This window comes from Protopterus annectens, chromosome 10.part0 (genome assembly GCF_019279795.1).
Source record: "Protopterus annectens isolate FY-2018-M chromosome 10.part0, PAN1.0, whole genome shotgun sequence".
NCBI classification, from domain to species: Eukaryota; Metazoa; Chordata; order Ceratodontiformes; family Protopteridae; genus Protopterus; species Protopterus annectens.
The window spans coordinates 1,451,589,873-1,451,611,209 of record NC_056744.1 but is presented as its reverse complement, the minus strand read 5'-3'; the positions used below and the strand labels follow the sequence as shown (position 1 = coordinate 1,451,611,209).

Sequence of the window (21,337 nt, the reverse complement as noted above, 5' to 3'; positions counted from 1 at the left end):
GTCGATGTTCTCCATTTTAAGGAGTGCCTCGAGTGAATGCATTTTGAGGTTTAGACTTCTAGCATTGAGTAACATTACCCTCAGATTTTGCTTGTTTGTACCTGTTACGGTGGTGAATTTGTCATTTGAACCTTGCCTAAAAAAGGCACTATAGGGGTGGCAAGAACCTTAGCCAGTATCTGGAATCCCAAGAGCGACAGGTGCAGGGCATCTCTGGCAAAGAATCATGGTCTGTCAATCATGTCATCCCAGGTAGACAGATACTGGATCTCCTTAGAATGACACCAGAAGCTTAGCCAATTGTTGAAGTCAGTCATTTTGTTCTTGTACTGTGGTAACATTCTGGGTGATGGCAGGATGCTACTCAGGGCTAGGGTCATACCTACCAGGGCTACAAGATCGAAGAGCTCCTCCATGTCTCTTTTCATGTAATCCAGGGAGGTACGTCTCAGGTCATTCACACCAACATGGACAATGACAGAGTAATATTTGTACTTGTTGTGGAGTAACCTGAGGGTGTGCATTATGTGGTGGATCCTGGCACCTGACATGCAGCTGACAGTAACTTTCTCCTTGTTTAGCCTGGTGAGTGGAACATCAGTGTGCCTGATTATAGAGTCACCTATGACTAGAGTGTTGGGTACATTGTTATGCCTTATGGGCTGTGGTTGAGTGGCACACTGAGTTTGTGGGCTATGTGTCATTTGGTTGTGTTAGGGGGTGGAGGTTGCATGCTTTTCTGCTTTGGAGGTCTCTGTTGCTTGAGCAGATTTTTATTGAGAGCCTCCGTGAATGTAGGTGTGTGTTTTGTGTTGCTATGTGTGTGTTTTGGTGGTGTAGGTTTTGAGGGACTATGTTGATGAGTGTGGTGTGGTGCAAGTGTTTACCTTCTCCTCTTGACTGTCTAGTCCAGTCTTGGGTGAAGAGAGCTTTGCTTCTAGTTTGGCTCTATTAAGTGCATCTCTCACAGGTTGTAGTGTTGGGTTGTAGGAGGAGAGGGTTGTCTGTGTACATGAGGCAATTGCTGCATTGCCCCAAGATGCCCAGATTCATCAGGTAGACAGGAGAAAACACCCGGAGCTGACCCTTAGACACGCCTGAATAGGTGCTTATTTATTAAGTACTAAAAACTGTTTTCCTCTACACAAGTGAGGAAAGTTGAGTGCTGTAGTAATTTGCAGCTTATTTAGTGCTTATTACGAGTTCTAAACAAGTCCAAATGGACGTCTGGCCAGATCTCTAGCCATATCTGCTGCTTTCTTCCAAAATGCTACTCTGGAGGATGTTTGTGTTGTGACTGCTTGATTCTCTTTGAGTATGTTTGCAGAACACTCTAACCCGGATACCACTTCCAAATTTCAGTCTTTCTTTTATGACAATGCGATCAACGTGATGTTCCTTTAAGAAGGAGACACACACAACTGTAATTTGGGTACTCTCTTCTTTCAGTTCTTGTGGCTGGAGCTCAATTACATGAAATATGAAAATTGCAGTTACCCACCACAATATTATATACATGAGTACAGCTCAAGCTGCAGGAACCATCCCCCTATCTCCATCTTTTGGTCTCTAGCTGTTTAATTAGTTTTGAAACTTCTGTTTGGTTTAGGACTGGAGAGGTGGATGGAAGGCATGCTTGTTGGAATGAGGGAAGTTAGAGTCTGCAGCTTGCAAAAATAATCTGGCAAGTTGTCCTAACACCTGTAGCGTAAGTCCTAGGAGTTTCTGTAACTGAAGCTCTACTCAAAGAACTGCTATTATGGTAAATATCCATAATGTTTTTGTTTGCATCATTATGTTTCACTTTGAACATGCACACTCACTATATTACTTTTGCTCAGGTTCAAGAGAAAGCCATTGTATATCAATCAAAAGCTATTTTGTAATGCTACTGAATGCCCCCCACCACACACACACACACACACACACACACACACACACACACACACACACACACACACACACACACACGCACACACACGGTTTACTATTGTTTGTGCAAACAACATTCTGTCGGCTACAATGTGCCGAAAATCAAAATGTCACTGCATTCGCATATGTGTAAATCATCTATCTGCATGGAGGTCGCGGTACAGTGGGGAGTGGAAATTCATTCACATCCCCACTGTAGTGCAATCTTGGAGTTAGAATATATAAGTAGGGGGTGTGGGGGGGTGCAGGGGGGCTTGCCCCCCTGCAAAAATGTGATTTGTCATATAGGAGTTTGATTTACATCAGCTCCTATATGGCTATCACGTGGTGGTTTTGACAAGAATGTCGAGTCAAATGCGTCGAGCATTTGGTTCGACATTGTAAACGTTAATTTTTTTTTTTTACTTTCGGTATTACAATTCGTTTATTTGAATGGAAAATGTTTTTCCTTTCGAATAAACAACAGTAACCCCCCCCAACACACACACACACACACACACACACACACACACACACACACACACACACACACACACACACACACACACACTTAAAATGTCAGTGTATACACAATGAGGAGGATAGGGGCACAGCTGAAACTTAAGGAAAAACATGCATAGCATCCTTTATGTTGCTATCACTTCTACTAGAAAGCAGAGTACAGACCTGCCACTATGCACTGCATCTATGTATTACATGACTAATGTAACATAATTAAGTGCCACAGTTAGAACTGAAAATGATTGCTATGTCAATATATAGTCAGGAAACAAATGCACACTTAAAATTAGAATAACACATCAACTATTAGTTTTCTCCAGCAACTACTTAAGAAATAAATAAGAAAAGTATGGTTTTGGATCAGTAAGAACAATAAAAATAAATTAAAGCTACAAAGTAAAAAAAAGCATGTTGTCAGACTTCTATGGAATACTGCATGCTCTTGTTTCCAGCTCACCTCAGGTTTCACATCATTTGGGTCGTCAATCTCTTCATTTTCATCCCAATCATCAGGTTTCTTTGCATTTGGATCTTTAATGATTTTAGGGGGAAATAAATCCCAGTCATCTATCATGTTGCCTGCCTGCACCTTTTTGTTGTCAATCTTCACTTTGTAAGTATTGTCAGGACGCACAATTAGTGTATACAAATGCGTTAATCCATCATCCTTTAAAAGAGAAAACAGAATCAGGATTATAAAGAAGTTATAATCCTACTTGATTAGATCCATTAACAAAGTCAGTTTCAAATAATCTTACTACTGTTTATCTAAAACACAGTAACGGAAATGAATAGAAAATCAGTTTTAATTTCTAGCTATGAATTAGGGGTATGAAGGTGGTTGTAAGTGTAACAAAATGCACAGCTCTGATAGTCTACATTTTAAATTAAGTGAAAACCAATTCATTAATAGTTACCCAGAAGTTTCTGCCTGTAAGACCAGTTGGCAGTCTTGTGACTTTTCTCATAAAAGTGGGATCCATCAGGTTAAAGAATTAGTAAATGCTGTATATTTTTGAATATACTAAACTAAGTTGCACTGTGACACACACTTCATTACTCTGCATTGTGTTGCACTTCACTTTGCTGCTTATGGTACTGTATTGTGCTGCACACTGCACACTCATGTACTGCAATATGCTTTATTACATCGTATCATACTATACTGTATGTAGAACCCACATGCCCTATACTGCATAGCTCTGCACTATAATGACTTTATTACACTGTACTGTACTATAAATGGTATCACAGTGCAGACTACAGCATGGTTTTGCAGTGCAGTGTTCTGTAATCTGCTGTACTATAGTATACTGCTCATAGTACTACACTTCTCTTTAAAGTGCTGCACTGTAGTTTGCTATACTACACTGTACCAGAGTATACTATACAAAGTATGTAGTTTGCTGCACTACACCATTCTGCACTGTCGTCCACTGTACTATATTTTTCCCACAGTTATATATCACTGTAGTGTGTGTGTTATATGGCAGATGCTATTGTATTGTGGAGCTCTGCACTGTATGGAGTGATACATGGTACTGTACTTTACTGCATAGTTCCATACTTTAGAATACTACATTATATTACATGTTACCATGCTGTACATTGCAGTATACTGAAATGTACAGTATGGTAAAATGTACAATGCAGTACATTGCAGTATATGTCACTGAACAGTTCTGCACCATAGTGTGCTGGGATCCATACAGATCCCTGACGGCACTTTCTGCTGAAGCAGAAATCGCCAAACATACATAACCGAAAGTGCTGTTCATCGAAGCAGCACTTTCGGTTATGTATGCTGGTTGTGCCGGTCGCACTACAGTGCGGTTATGGGAGAATTCCCTTTTCCCCACTGTAATGTGACCTCGGAGTGAGAATATAAAAGTAGGGTGTGTGGGGGAGCACAGCCCCCCCACATGGGGCATGCAGGGGGGCTTGCCACCCTGCATAAAAGAAGATTTATTATTTTTTTTTTTAATGGACTTTAACGAAAGCGCTTTTTTGGTGAAAGCGCTTTCGTTAAAGTGCATTCGGGTATTGTGGATTCAGACTATAGTCCTAGATCCAGTGTGCTATACTATACTGTCCTATACAGCATATGCAATTACAGGGTCCTGTAGTATACAGTTCTACATTGTACATTATATATGGTACTATACTGCATTATGCAGTTTGGTGATATTGCCTTCTGTTGTGTCCTATCCTACAATTACTGTACCATGCTGTACTATACTATATTGAAAAACATGCTGCAGTGAAGTTCTGCGCTATAGTGTGTTATACTACAGTATAGTGCCTTCAGATGAGATGTTAGACTGAGACCTTCTTTACCTGACTTAGTGGTAACTCCAGTGAATGTTAAAAATCCCACTGCATCTATCAAAAAGTAACAACAGGGCGCACTGACATAGCAGCTGATGCAACACGCTTGAGAATCGAAAATGAGGCAGCATTGACTGCAAGTGGAGACGAGGAAGGGCCAAGATGCTCGGGACATCTAGCGAAGCGTGGGCAACAAAATGAAGTGGTGATTTCCAATGCACAAGCTTGTCCTATGCCTTCACACAATTTTCAGCAGGGACAGCAGGCATAGAAGGTGCAGGTTTACCAGAAAGGGCTGAATGGCCGAAGGACTTGGGCAGAAGTAACATCATCTACCACAGGGAATTACAACAATCAGTCCAAGAAGAAGGTGTGGAAGAAATGGAAGAAATAACTGGTTTTTCAGGTACTTTTGATCCTAGCAGTTACTTAATTGTCAATTTATCATCCAAACTTGTGGATGCCAAGACTTGTGACATTCTGAGTAGGGGTTGGAATTTTGTTCCATCTACTAGAGCAAACAGGTGTGATGTGCTGAATGAGCTGAGAGATTTTGTCAGGAAACTGGATTTCAAAGTTTTGTTTAAAAATAGTAACAACAATGTAAGTAAAGAGTTCAGTAGACCAAGTACTTTTAATCCTCCTTTGAGAAAGGAATTGGAAATGTTTCTTAGTATGACTGAGCTTGAAATTATTGAATTGTTGAACAACAAAAGTAGTTTCAAATATCATAATATGTCTGCAAACGAGCACAAGCTGTTTTTTGATTTAGTTAATGATGACAAAATTCTTGTTAGCAAAGCAGATAAAGGAATGCTTTGGTAGTACTAGATAGAGATTATTATGATATGAAAATATATCACATGTTGGCTGATGATGAATTCTATGAAAAAGTTTTTCTGTTGTTAAGAAATCATATTTTTTTATTGATTCCTTAATTGAGGAATGGTTTTATACAGGAAGGATCACAGAGGATACTAAGAAATATATTTCAAATGCAGCTCCTAAATTTATTAGAATTTTTGGCTTGGCTAAAATACATAAACATCTGGAAGACCCTATGTTCAGGCCTATAGTAGCAAGTGAAGGGACCAAAACTGAAGCCATTTCTATTTTTGTAGACAAACATTTACACAAGGTAGCGCTTATATTAAGGACACCTTTGATTTTATTGGACACATCAAAAAAGTGAATGTTATTGAGGCAGACATTTTAGTCACTTTAGATGTGAAGTCTTTATATACAGTTATTCCCAATAAAGAAGGAATGGAAACAGTGAGATTAGAGCTTTTAAGTTCAGGTTTGTTTTCCAATAATACTACTAGTTTACTTATGGAAATGTTAGATGTTATTTTGAGCTACAACTACTTCAAGTTTAAAGATGATTTTTTCCATCAAAAAAATGGAGTAGCAATAGGTGCAGCGATGGCACCCAGTTATGCCAACATTTTCATGAATGGTTGGGAGAAAAGACATATTTTGATTGATACATTCAAAAACAATATACTTTGTTACAAACGCTTTATAGATGATTTGTTTATTGTTTGGAGAGGGGGGTTGGAGTCCCTTGAATCTTTCTTGCTGTATATAAACAGGGTTTGTATGTGTTTGAAATTTACTTCAGTTTTGAATGACAAAAGTATTTCATATTTGGATGTAGTAGTGTATAAAGAAAATGGCAAGTTAGCTACTAAAATTAACAAAAATAATGTGCAAAACAATGCATATTTACACTTTTCAAGCATGCATCCCAGATATATGAAAGAAAATATTGTTAAGGGTCAACTGATGAGGGCACATCAACTTACTTTAGATGATGCTGATTTTATCAAAGAGAGCAAAGCTATATGCAACAAGTTTGTAGCTAGAGGCTATTCAAATGAATTAGTGAGAAGTAAACTTAGTGAAGTCAAAACTAGAGAAAATTTAGAAGTTTTTTCTAAGAAAAATATCAACAATGACTTTGGAACTGCTATGCAAATATCAAATAGTGTAGATTCGGAAGCCATCAAACAGATTATCAGAACAAATTGGAAAATTTTGAAGAGCAGTGAAGAAGTACTAGAAGCAGTTAGTAATGGTCCACTATTTCTGTACAAAAAAGGAAAGAGTTTTAAAAACTTTTCCAAAGCAGTTTGAATCCCAGGTTTTTTAGTACAAGAGGCAGGATAGAAAAATGTTTGGCATGCAATTTCTGTGATTTCATTTATGAAGGGGTCAGTGAAATTGTTATTAATGATGTAAAAATATATGTCAACAAGGTTTACACATGCAAATCAAAGTTTGTTGTTTATCTAATTGTATGTCAGTCTTGCAATGCATTCTATGTTGGCCGTACTAGTAGGGAGCTGTTCAAAAGAATGTATGAACACAAAAGAGCTGTGGAAACTGGCAATGAAGCTAATGCTTTAGGTAAACATTATAAAATGGGGGGGTTGTAAAATAAATTTTAAGTTTTTGGTTTTAGGAAATATTGCTGACTATGAGATCAAGTTGAATGCTGAGGAGGAGTTGGGATGGTTGGAATATACATGGCAGGTTAAGTTGAATGCCTGCTATCCCCCTGGGCTAAACAACAGAGAAGATTTTGTAGCCTATTTGAGAAAGAAAGGGTTAAGACATTAATTGGGAATGTCATGTGAAGATATCTTTTAGTATTTAATGAATGAAGTGAGAGGTTTTAATTCAGTCTGAAGAAGTCTTGTGTATGAAAAGACGAAAGCGCTTACTGGATTTTTACTAAATTTCTGCGTTAAAGCACAGTTTGGTTTATCACCGAGTTTATTATTTTTAAAAAGTAAAGAGGAATTATCCCATTTTGCTTTCAAAAGTATTGCTAATCAGTAAAAAACACCATAGGTTTTCACATCTCTCCTAAAATCAGGCCATACAACTAGAAGGCCCAAAACAGTCAACAAAACATAAATATAATATATAGGCTACCACAATACTGCATGGGTTTGTACCATAATGGTCTATAGTTCAATGTGCTATATTATACTGTATGTATCACTATACCACAAAGTTCTGTATGATATTGTACTATGCTACCCTGTACTATAAACACACAGTTCTGTACAGCACTGTGTTATGCTACACTGTATTATACTGCACTGCTACTACACAGTCCTGCGTAGTGCTTTGCTGTATTACACTTTACTGTACTATACTGTGCACTACCACAATGCACTTGTACCATACAGCATTGTACAATACTGTATATGGTAACATGCTGTGCTGCATTACGTAACTGTGCACTGTAGCGTGTTATATAACACTGTACTTTATTTTATTTGACTTTTGTTTACCAGGAAGATTATCTAGGCATGGTAGCCCCTTTTCAACAAATGCCTGTGGTGAAAAGCTCTAAAGTTACAATAAAAGTTCCAATAAGAACAGAAATTAGTAGAATAATAACAACATAGTAACAATAATGTAACAGAACATAATACATTCAAAATTTTGAACATAAAGTGAAGTTTTGCCTTATTTACAGTTCTGAGAGATGCTTTCAACATAACAATTAGGATGGGAGGAGGGGGACGATCAAGAATCATGTCATTCTGAGCAAAGTATCCAGTGTGCTAATTAGGACGGAGGAATTTCCAAGAAAGGTAAAGAGCAGTTTTGGCAGACAGATATGATGCTTCTCAAAGCAGTGGTACATATCATAACAACTAAGTAGACAGTTAGATACATACAAAGAAGGATGAATAATTGGTTTATTAAGAAGGGAATTTCTTTAGTGTGTTTGTGTGTGTGTGTGTGTGTGTGTGTGTGTGTGTGTGTGTGTGTATGTGTGTGTGGTAGTTATGAGTCAGTGGTGGACTGACAGATGTGGTACAAAGGTCAAGAGATATTTAAGGATGCATGTGGTAGACAGAAAAAGTTATTACATGAGAGAATGTTAGTTTTAAGGTGGAGGTTACATTATATACTAGTAATGAGAAAGTTTTAGGCCAACTATGTCACGGTGGTGTAGCGGTTAGCGTTGTCGCCTCACAGCAAGAGCTTCTCCCGTTCGATTCTTGGCTGGAGCGCCTTCTGTGTGGAGTCTGCATGTCATCGCCGTGGTTGAATGATGTTAAAGACATGCAGGTAGGTGCGAGCATGGATGAGCATGCCTTCATTGAAGGTTGGGCATTGGGCTGGCAACTCGGCACCGTAAAAATCCACTGCCAATCATGAGCAGACTGGAGTTCCGCTGTGGCGACTCCTAACCAGGAAAAGCCAAAAGTCTACAAGTGAAAAAGTTTTAGGCTGTATAATGATGCAGAGAAGTAAAAAGTGCAGGGGGATAAAGGGAAAATGTTGTATGTTTAGCTAGGGTAGTAGAATGCGGTTGAAGTTTGTATGGGGGTGGAAGAAAGAAGAGTGGAGGAAGGTGTATAGCACAGAGAAAAGTGAGGAGGAAGAGTAGCAGAGAGAAAGATAGAGTGATGAGTGTAAGCAAATGTAGGTGAGGAAGGAGTGGGAGTTTTGGGTGGCACTGTGTAGAAGAGAAAGTGAGCAAGTTTAAAGCAGCTAAAGAGGATAGTGTAGTCTGACAGGTATGTCTAGAATAGCTGTGATTCGGTCTGTATGTATAGAAGAGCATAGCATAGGCAGAAAGAGTTTTGTTTATGTTATCCCAATGATATACATGAACAAAGTCAGGATTCAGTTTGGAATTGTCTAAGGTACAATTTGAAAGTGTGTTTGTTATTAAGCTGTTTGGGTATAGGAGGAAAAGCATAACATATTTTGGAGACATGTTTGGAGAAGAGAGCATCTGCAGCAGTATTTTGTGATTTAGTATTATTAACTAGTCCTTTTTCTTTGGCGTGGAGTGTTGTTGAGGGAGAGTAGGGTTGTAACATGTTTTGTAGAGCAGGGTATTTTTCAGGGTAGTGTAATATATGTAACATATGGCTGTGGTAATATACAATTATTGTAGCTGGTCGGTGAGCTCCAGACAGTTTATTTGCTGTAGGAGTCTGCAGTGATGAGCTCTACAAGAAAGATTTGTAGCAAATCTTGCTATCTTGTCATAGCATTGCTCTAACTTTGCTTTATGGATTGTTTGTAAGTTTGCAAGCATAGTAGAGGCATATAATAGTGAAGGAACAGATACGTTTTAGCAAGTCTTTTTCTACTATCTGAGGAAAAAGTTTTTACTTGATAAAATGCAAATAGTTTTTGATTTTTTATGGTTGTTTAAATGTGAATATCAATTTTTTTCATCTATGAGCACATTTAAGAGTTTAGCATATAGAACCAGCTCTGTCTTTGTATTATTAGCTAAGATTATGTTAAAGTCAACTTTGGTATGAGAGGAGACTTAGGAGTGAATGGTAATAGTTCAGTCTTTTTAGGGTTCAGTAGAAGTTCTGAGTTGTCTAGCCAGGATTCTATGGAAAAGAATGATACTTGGGTCAGCTCTTGAGATTTGGTCATGTTGGGGGCAGAGCAGATGAATGTGAAATTATCTGCATATTTAGCTAAGGTAGGATGTTTTTCAGCAGATGTTAGGTCATTTATGAATATGATGAACAGGAAAGGTCTGAGAAGGGAGCCAGTTTGGCTTTTCTAACATTATGTCTGGAACATATTTTCTTCAGCCCTAATACACTGCCAAAAGCTATGCTTAACATATAACAACAGCAAAGTGCCTTGTGGTACACTTATGTTAATGGGATGAAAGGAAGAGTATTTGTTTTGGCACTTTATAGCTTGGCACCTATCAAGTAAGGTACTTATTATATTTTACTATATACTGTATATTTAATATATACTATTATTATTATACTATATTGTGCATGATATTACACTGCACAGTTCTTTACAATAGTGTACTACATTACACTGTATTGCTCTACACTATGTGTGTTACTGTACTGAACTGCAGAGTTCAGTTCTGGATTGTAGTGAGGTAAATTACTGCTGCATTTTAACTTACATGGTATCTCACTGTACTGCACAATGTACTGTATATGGTACTTTTCATAATGTACTGGGGTGCAGTACACTGTACTGAACCATGCTGCTCATGGAACTGCAAGGCACAGCTATGTAGTATAATGTGCTATACTATAGTAAAATGTAACAAGCATGATAATGTAGTGCATGTAATTGTATAGTACACTATACAGTTCTATACAGTGTACAATACTACACTGAATTGTGTTGCAATGTACATGATAATGTAATATGTTGTGCTGTACACTTTAACACTGTACTATGTAATACTGTATTGCACTGTATTATACTCTACTTGGTAACCCCACCTGGACTGCAGTCTTGTATAATACACACTACAGTCATTATATGGTACTATAGTGTACAATTCTGCATTATAATGTGCTATACTGTGCTGTACTGAAATGCACTTTAAGTGATACTGTAATGCAATGCAGTACACGGTTCTGCACTATGGTGTACTATAATATGCATGGTACCACAATGAATATTTTTGAACTGTAGTATGCTGTATTACCTTGTATTGAACATGATACTGCACTTCATTACACAGCATTCTGCTATACTACACTGTACAGTGTTACACTGCACCAAAAGGTATCACTGTATATGTTGTATACCAACATGTTACATTACACTACTTTGCGTTTTAATGTGCTATAGTACACAATAAAATGCAGAACTGCATACTACTGCACAATCCAGTACTGCACTAGTCTGCAGCAATGCTGAATGACCAAGAGTCCTAATCTAACAACAGCAAAGTGTACTGGAGATAATAAAATACAGAAGACAGAAATCAAAGCAGGAATAGAAACATTAATTGCAAAAATTAGATTTACCTTCAGAAATATCCAACACTAACAAATCTGTCTTTTTATTCCACCTGAATACCTCTCAAAAGAATACATTTCTACACTAAACATGCAGCTATTTTCTGGAAATATACAAGTACAGAGCACTTTTTTTCTGATTATTTCATGACCCTAGGAGGATGCATGCAGTGTATTTTATTATACAGTTCATAAAATGTACTGTGGCTTTGTTTGCTGAGCTAGTTTATTTGTTCATATGTCAATTTTTAAAGCTGATGTAAATCACCTCCCCCACCCATCCATATCCAGGACAGAACACAACACTCATTCCCATTTGGAGGCCAGGGATAGCCGCCTGTTAGGCCTTTGTTTGTCATCTCTGCATAACTCCTGCCTCACAGTGGCTGGCGGCTTCACTGGAATCCACTACCTGAGGGGCTCCCTATGCATGCCTATGCATGCCCTGTTAAAGCCTATCTTGGTTTATTTGCAGAATTAGTTATCTTATCCAGTAGCTGCTACTGTCAGCACCAAACAATCCTGCTGTGGTCAGTGGTACAGCAGGTCATATTGCCTCCCTTCTTCCAAGATGGGTGAGTTCGCTATGGCTCTTACACCAGTGTTTCCTTACCTTTATCTTCCATCTTCTAAGCTGCTAACTGAACTCAGATCATCTCTGCTGTAGTTAGGGCTTTACCTCTGTATACCACACTGCTAGGGCAATAAAAGTATTTAATTTTGGAGCTCTAAATCTACCTTAGTTGAAGTTTCTTATAAAACATGGTAAATCCAAAATAACAAATATCTAAAAAGCTGTATAACAAACTGTTGAGTATAATAAGAAGGAATGAAAAGAACAGAAAATATGATGTATTTGTTTAAAGAGCTAGAAAAGTAAGAAGTATTTTTATTTTGTCTTTAAAATGCTTCAAGTGTGATATGATAGGGTCTTTAGAGAAGTTGGCCTAGATCAAAAAGGTTGCCAAAGGCCTAGATTAGGTATGGACAGTCTTCAAAATATATAGTTCTATTGGAGGTGGTGTCCAAGACAACTGTGGTTCTTCAGAGATGGTAGGGTACTTCTGGAAGAAAAACAAGTCTCTTGAGAAATCCTGGAGTTTTCCAAAGAAAATCAAACACATAACAAGAAACCATAACAAAAAAATTATAGTTGTAAAAAAGGAAGTTGTGAATGGAGGCAAATAGATCTGTTTGAGGAGGTTGCCACAGATCCTTAAAGATCACAGTGGTGCAGCAGTAGCATTGTCACCTTACAGCAAGAGGCTCTCTGGTTCGATCTTGGCTAGGGTGCCCTCTGTTCAGAGTCTGCATGTCCTCCCTGCATTTGCGTGTTTTTTGTCCGGGTGCTCCGGTTTCCTCCCATGTTACAAAGACATCTCTAGAGCGTTTTTCTCCAGGCCTCCGCTGAAAATTGGCTTTGTTCCAAGTCGGACTTTCCTGGTTAACAAATTTTAAATAAATAAATAATCTCAGGGTATATTTTCCATTCATGGGTATCAGTCCTAGTCCTGTTCAGCTTGCCTGCTACAAAATACTACTCTGATGAAAAGCAAACATTAACAAAAAGCAAATAAATAATTATCATTTTAAACAATGTCTTGCCTAGCTTCCCAAGTCTAAGCAAAATCTCAGAGGAAGGGTTTAATCAAGGAGTGAAAACAGTTCCAGAACACAAATAAGCCATATATGAGTATTTTGGTGGGGGGCATATTTTAAACCAACTTACATGAAACAGTTATGGCCAACTGCCTGTTTGATGTATGTATGTATAGGAAACATTTAATTTATGGGAATTATCAAGTGGTACCATGAAACCTAAAGATTATGCAAATATAGTATCAAAGTAAGTATTATAATTGCAGCAGATAAATAGAACTAAACAAAATCCCATCAAGGGAAAATAACAATTAGACTAAGTCAACAAATCCTGAAAATGTCTTACCTGAAGCATAAGAGATCTAAATAACTTTGTAGTTCCAGTTACCAAAAATAAATGGGTCTATATCAGATCATTGAAATGGCTCATTATTGAATGCCGTAACGTTGAACTGCAAAACTCGAACCCTAACAATATCAAAACCTCAAAACAGCAAATTTTTTTCCCAGGGAAAAAATTTGCTGTTCCGAGAAACACACACCACAAGCACACTAAAAAGCAGCAATGCACACTCATACATTTAAATGTTACAGCTAACCCTACACTACACTGCACATACACTACTATCTATCCACTTACCTTAACCCAGACCCTAACCCTAAGGTCCATCACCATCACACACTCACCTCACTTGCACCCTAACCCTAACTCACTTAACCCACCCCTAACCCCAAATTCTCATTATCGCACACTCACCTCACCACGCCCTAACCCTAACTCACTTAACCCACCCCAAATTCTGTCACAATCACACACTTACCTGACCCATGCCCTAACCCTAACTCACCCAACCCGAACGTCCACACAATCACACACTTACCTTAACCCAACCCGTAACTTTCCACCGCATCGCTGAAAACAGCGAAGCCACAACAACTAGGAAAGAATTTGGTTTTGTGCAGTTTCACTGTTTTCAGCATTAGCGATATTGGGTTCGATATCAGATCATTTGAAATTCTGCTGTTTCGATGATCTAATATAGACCCAAAATAATTCATGTATCCAGAGCTGTGGTATTGTGGGATTAAGTCTTAACTAAAGCCCAGGCAATCTGGGTTCAATTATGCATTGGATATCTGGGGTGCTAGCATGGAAAATGGGCACACCTACTTCTGTTTTAGGAGGAGAGAAGGGCATGCACTTAGGACATACATATCATAGTTCTACTTCCCTGGTCAAGCCCAGGGAAACAACAGTGGAGTAATGCCTGATGGTAGGCAGGGTGTCCTGCTGACATCAGCCCTTGTGGAAGTCAGAGGCTGTCCAGCACTGACACTCACTGCATGTCCCACCCTCTGGGTACTACTGGGTACACACACAGGGGCAGGAAAATAAAAGAAGATGCCCTCGCAGCAGCAATATGATGATCTTATGATGTTTTACTCTCCTCCTTTGCCTCAACTGTAATCAGACCAAGTCTGGAGAAGTTAGGAGGGCTCAATAAACCTTTCAAGAGAGGAAGGGACTGGGGTCAACTGATGGTCAAATGTGAGGGAAAAATAGTTAAAAATGAAGCATGTATGTGGAGATTGTTAGAAGGAGAAATACTAAAATGAAGTGTCAGAATGGATTTTCTGTAGTGGAATTATTTCAGACATTTATTCTGAGACATGATGCTACACCTGCGCACTGCAAGGTTAGATAAGGAGAGACAGGTCAGTTTTGTTTCAGACTAAAAAAATATTATGAATCATTGTTTGATAGGCGAAGCGGATAGAAACATAGTTGGTCTGCCATTGTATTTTTGTACATCCTAAATCCATGAAAGAATATGTTTTTGATTGTTTTGCAACATGTAATACTATGAATATTATTTGTCTTGCAATTTGCACTAAATGTACAACGTTTTATGTTGGTAAATGTAATCAAAAATTGAAGGATCGTATTATCGAGCAACGATCCAAAATATGCATAAATGTTTCTTTGAATGCTCTAGCCATGCATATATCGCAATACGATTATGGTCATAATTTTAAATTTAGGATTATAGATATTGTTACTAAGAGCATCAGAGGAGGTAACGTAAATAATGTACTGGAGATTAGGGAATACAATTGGATTTTAAGGTTACAGGCAAATGAAAAAACAGGGATTAATACAGCTATTAATATCAAACCAATTTTAATTAAAAAACAAATGGAATGTAAATAATTTTGCATATTATATATTTTGTTAGAAAGTGTAATGGTTTTATTTGATTGTATATGTAGAGTGATGCTTTTGTTTACATTTCTGGCATTTATGTATAAATGTAAGTAACAATCTGTTTTTAATCAGGATATAGTGAATTTTAATTGACTAAATGTTAATAGATTGTGATTGGGGAGGCTGTGTCACATGAACATTTTGAAAGTATTTTAAATATGAACTGGTTGGTTTTACACTGAAGAAGGGCTATGCCTGAAACCTTTGCACATTAAAGTTTGTCTTTTTGGCATTTCTTAAGCCTAGGTTTTTTGTTTTGATTTACTTTGCATAATTTTACTTGTGGCTAAGTTAACTTCACTGTTGATTGTTTTGTTTACTCCCTATTGTTCCAGTCCCCATTTGTAGTAATTATGCTACAGTGTAACCTAATTTAGCATGGAGTATACAGAAATCTTTCCAATGACCCTTTAACCTTGGCAGGAAATCTTGCTGAATATCAGACCAGCTTGACTCTCCACAGGCTAGAAATCTGGAGGAAAGATGATACATCAAATTGCATGAAGATGCTGTAACTGTGTGTATTGACTCTAACCTCTCTGCAGCAGTCGCACATTCCACATGCAGAGCTGCATGGAAGGTGATCCAATTACACATTCCACACACAGACAAAACAGTGGAAAATTCAGACAAAACATTGTCTGCTCGCCTCTAAAAGTACATATTACCTGGTCTCCACCAGGAAGCAGCCTTGCAGCAGCTAATAGCATGTCCTTTTGTGAGATGGGACAGCTCGCCCCTTGCTATTTGGTTTTCTTTCACTCTCATAGACTTCCAGTGACTGAGGTTGCAAAATAATTCCTTTTTGCTGCATTGCAATCTTTTGTTCTGCCTATCTGACAGCTGGTTGGCAACTACCACCTAAATTCTGACATGTATTTCCTTTTCTACCAACATGCAGAACCAATACTAATACATTTCATTGCACTTTTTCATATTAGGAAAAGTAGTGTACAACTCTGAATATCTGGCTTCAATTATTTTAGATAAAGAACCCTTGAGCCAGTCACTCCTGGAACCAGTTTGTCAATTGAAAATACTATCAAGACACTTACCATGATCCTTACTACAACAGCTTTGCTTACCTTGCATTTAATCTCCTTTTTCAGCAAGTGGTTCAGGTTCCGGTAGCGGAAGATGACATGGACTTTCTTATCAGCTGGTCCACATATGTCAGGGCCTAGAAAATTAAATTCAAAGTGGGTATAGTTCTAGGAAATTTCTGAATTACTCTAGACCTGTATTATCATTACACATGATGGTTTTTAAAAACTAATGGGCTGATTTTTCAATTTGTCTGGGAAAATACCAGAAAATCTTGAATGGAGAAAGCTTGATTATTTGGAGAAATACAGGATTGCCATGGAATTTGGCATTTTATGCTAGAGTACTCATTCATTACAACCTGTATTTCTTCTTATATTCACTGCTTATAATATTGTCAGTTTCCTTTATTAAGTGATTTGTACTTAGAATCTTTATTTTCATATGTACATAGATATACTAAACAATTATAATGAAAAAATAGTAATGAAAATAAACTATGATTTTAAAGTTATAGGTGGAATTCTCAAATTTCTTCATATGAAAATGGAATTTCATTTTTTAAGAACCATAAGTCAATGTCCATGCAATGGAAATCTGTCTTTAAAAACAAGTCAAGTGAAATAAATTCATTCATGTAGTGCTGGCATCCTTGGTTTAATACAGAACCTCCAAGTTATCAAAAAGCTACAGGATGTTTTTCTTACTAGAATAAGGAGCAATTGAGGTACTTGATGTACTAGTGACCCACAGTGGAAAATGTATGTAGTAGTGTGTGATCCTACATAGGTGTGAAGGAGAAAAATGGATGAAATCACAGTACATTGCCTGACATCTGCAACAGAAAATAACAGAAGATGAAGTGGGATTCACCTGTCTCACCTACACGACAGCTGTGAAAGTAGCTCCCCAGCAAACTAGTGAATCTCTGAGGGTCTTTCTAAGATGCATAGATGTACAATGTATGGCTAAATGCACCCATTTCTTGGAGATGGAAGAAGCCTCGACAAGAGGGAAAACTATGGATAAGCTATGGATAAGCCTTGTGGTTTGGGTGCCAAAGGCCTTGCAAAGTCAGAATAAGACAATGAGGGTCAGGAGACCCTAAGTTTTAAAAGGAAGAACAGGCTTTGGAAAGTATAATCTAGTCAGGCTCCATTATCGGAGAATTGCTGAATCAGCAGAGAATCAGACAATAGCAGTAAAGTCATGGGAGATGCCCTGTAGCTCTCCTGGTGATCTTTCTTGCATCATAAAACACCCTCCATTGCTTGGTCCATTCTCCTACTTTGGAATCATTGAGTGCCTTTGATTTTGTTTCTCAGACCAACTATATCTTTCTCAGTTCCCAAGAAATAATCATCTGCTTTCAAGGATTGTTATAACTGCAGAACTGACACATACATCTTTAGGTAAGGTGTGCTATGTTATAAATTTAAAGCAAATGCATTATGTCACTGCTGCAGCTGCAGCTGTGATGAAAAAGAAAGGTGTGTCTGTGTCTTGGCTTTGGTTTTCTATAATCGTTGAGTGCTGATAGATGAATGAAGGGCAAACTCCATCCTAAGTAAAATTTGCTATGTCCTACATTCCGCTGATTCCCCTTTCCTAGACACACGGACTGCAACCTACAACCTTCTCATGACAGGAGAAGATGGAACTGCCTGTATCCTGACACAGAGGATTCTTAGTTTGTAACAAATATGAGACTCCCTGCAAAAGTAGATTAAAAAATATTTTGTAATTCTACCATGTATTAGTGTATTTATCTAACTTTACTGCTGATCTACCAGGAAGGTAATCTTCTCCTGTACTTTGTTTTGTGGATTAATTGACATCACTGAAAGGGAATGGGCAGTCCAAAAAGCTCCATCATAAGCTTAAATCAAACAGATTGACACCTAAGAGAGAGAGTATTCAGTAGAAGCCACCTTGCCAGTAGGAGGCAGTCTAAAGAAAATACTCATGTGTAGACTGCAGCAGTGCAATAATGTGGGGTAACAGACTTAACATTGTTACACCAGTTACTGACACTGATGTCTCTGAGCAATAATGTCCGAGTCCAGGGATTTTATTCTTCAGTCCCTTCCCACATTTTTAAGTTATTCCATTTCCTTTTAAAGGATTCAGTTGTTTTACTCAGTATACTAGTCTAACATCCTATTTAATGTATTTACTGCCTTCTCAATGAAAAAAAAAATATTTCTTGTGTCAAAGATGAAAGTTGACCCGTCTACATAAAAGCTCTGCATTCTTTGATGGATCTAAATCATATCACTCCCTTTTCCTTCTGTATTACCAGGAAAACAGCTCTAGCCTCTCCAGTTTCTCACTCCCTGTCACTTTTTTTCTGTTACCTTATTCTGTTTTTGATTATTCTACCCCACACCGGACACATTTGTTGAGGCACATACTGTTGCGAGCAGTATTAATCATTCTGATGAACTATAATTTCCTATTACTGTCCTTTCTTCTGTATTTCATTTGTTCATCTCTGCTGGGAATATGTATTTCTGTTTTATTATATAACAAGGTCTAGTTCTCCTACCTTAAAATAAAAGTAAATAAATAAACTTCCATTTTCTCCCTTTTACCACTGTATCCTCTCTTGCATTTTTGCTTCCTTTTCCACAAACATTCTGACAATTTGTGTATTTCGGCTTTTCCCGGTTAGGGGTCGCCACAGCGGAACTTCGGTCCGCTAATGATTGGTAGTGGATTTTTACATACTGGGTTACCAGCCCTGACGCACAACCTTCAATGAAGGCAAGTCCCATTCACGTATGCCTCCACCCAGAAGACGTTCTAGCTGAGAATCGAACGGGACGTCTTGCTATGAGGCGACAACGCTACGGCAGCACCACCACCGTAGTTCTGACAATGTGGATGGAATATTCTAGATAAGGCTGCACTAGTGATTTAAGAAATGGAAGAATTCCTTGTATGAACTGTATGCCCATAAATACCGGGGATGCAGTCCAGCATACTGTTGGTCTTGACTGCTGCTTTTGCTTAATATCTTGGAGGTTCATTGTTGCAGTTACAGCTATACCTAATTTAGGTTGCACCAACAGCTTGCATACCATCCCAGCACTATTGCTTTCTGGGTGCAGTACCTCCCATGTCTAACAATGAGCCTCAGCTCTTATCTATCCCAGTATATCTTAGGCAATAGGTCACTGGTGCCAGAATGGTAGTTGTACTCCTGCATTTATAAGTTAGCTAGCAGGGACCTCTTTGGGAATATTATGATTCAGGGTCTCTCTAAGTGCACTTTGGGAACACCTTATTATTCTTACTAAGGTTTTATTACCTTTACAAAGTAGTATAATCTGTCATCAACTCACCAAACATGATGTAATACACAGATTCTCCATGCATCTCCTCTGGGACTAGACTGGCTGGAAACAGCTTGAGGTATCCGCCACCACATTCAATGTTCTGTTCATGTTTTACAGAGAACTGAATAACCAGAACCTGGCCATCATTAGTAAATGGATCAAACTTTGTGGCTACGGCATAAAACTTGTTATCTTCGGATGTCTGGATGCCTACACAGGAAAAAGATACAGTGTAAGTTGAAAATATACATTTAAAACAGAAGAAAAAAAGAGAAGAATATCATAACACAGTCCAGAGAATTATCTGTACAGCTTAATTAAATCTGGCTGTTTGTTGAATAATGATACATAAGGATCCCAGCATGCTCCTGAGTTTTGTACCCAGTTTAAATGAGATGGTATCTATTTCAAGTGTTTTGAAACTATGTTCTGATGAGATTTATGATTAGTAACAGCACTTACATCAATTGGGTTTTGATCTTAACAATTTTTTTTTCATTTGGTGTAGTAAGTGCTTGTGTTTTTCATAATACTTATTGTACCAGAAGTGGGGTACAGTCTATGTGTGTAGTTCTTTCTGGACTGGTAAGATGGATTTAACATGTGATTACTGCTGGAGTAAAAAGTCTGCTTGTTTTTTTTTTACTGCTTTTAGTTCAGATGACGTTCCTGCATGAAAGGACAAAAGGCTTAACTGCTAGTATAATAAATTTGTTTGTGTAGAACTGACTCAGGTCTTTATGTGTGTTTTTGTCTAACTAGGGGCTGTACGCAGAATATTCAGGCTCAAGCTCTGTATGTAAGACACTAGTCACTGTTAGGTCACTTGGCCTGTGTACAGTGTTGTACTACAGGACTAGACCACTAAAAGACATTTGGTTCAAGCTGTCATAAGTGGGTTTTCTGTTACAACTTGCATGAGATTTACAAATTAGAGGTAGCTGTTGCATTCCCAAGAGCGCAATACTCAGAAACAGAGATCCATTGTGCAGATCTGGGCTGAAACTCTCACCAGAACTTACAATAACCTCAGATTCCAAGTCCCAAATTCCACAGATTCTAAGATGCAGTATTTCATTCACAGTGGTATCCTGCTTGTCCCCATTTTAAAGACTGGAGGCTAGACTACAAGATATTTGTCAGATTTGCTTGTGACCAGAAATTGATCTGCAACTTACAGGGAATGAGTCATGTGCATGTGTAACAGACAGAAAACAGCTATAATATATGGCTACATAAATACTTTCAGTGTATGAGAAAAGTAAATGTTTCATGGCATTTTTATTTAATCAATATTTTTCTGTCACCTAATGGACTAGACCCTTCTCTAATTATAAACCATCCATGCTTTGCTATTATTCAAACTATTATACTCATAGGGAAGCATCTATTGTGCAAGTGACTGCCAGCTATTTTCAAAAATAGATTCCCATTTCCCAGTGTTTCAGACAGAAATGAATCCTTGCTGATGAGTGTCCAGTAATAACTGTCCTTAGCAGCATGCAGATGATGCTGTGCTATTCTACTCCCATTAG

The 21,337-nt window shown here is 38.0% G+C and overlaps 1 protein-coding gene across 1 annotated transcript in view; it reads right to left on the bottom strand.

Annotated features, from left to right (window-relative positions):
* Positions 1-21,337, bottom strand: part of LOC122813646 (calreticulin-like) — a 218,447-nt gene that overhangs the window by 66,818 nt on the left and 130,292 nt on the right. The window contains exons 3-5 of the mRNA XM_044086080.1: positions 19,809-20,012; positions 16,503-16,597; positions 2,891-3,100 (exon numbers count right to left, since the gene is read on the bottom strand). Of these exons, the coding sequence (XP_043942015.1) occupies positions 2,891-3,100; positions 16,503-16,597; positions 19,809-20,012 (509 nt within the window). The remainder of the gene's footprint in view (positions 1-2,890; positions 3,101-16,502; positions 16,598-19,808; positions 20,013-21,337) is intronic.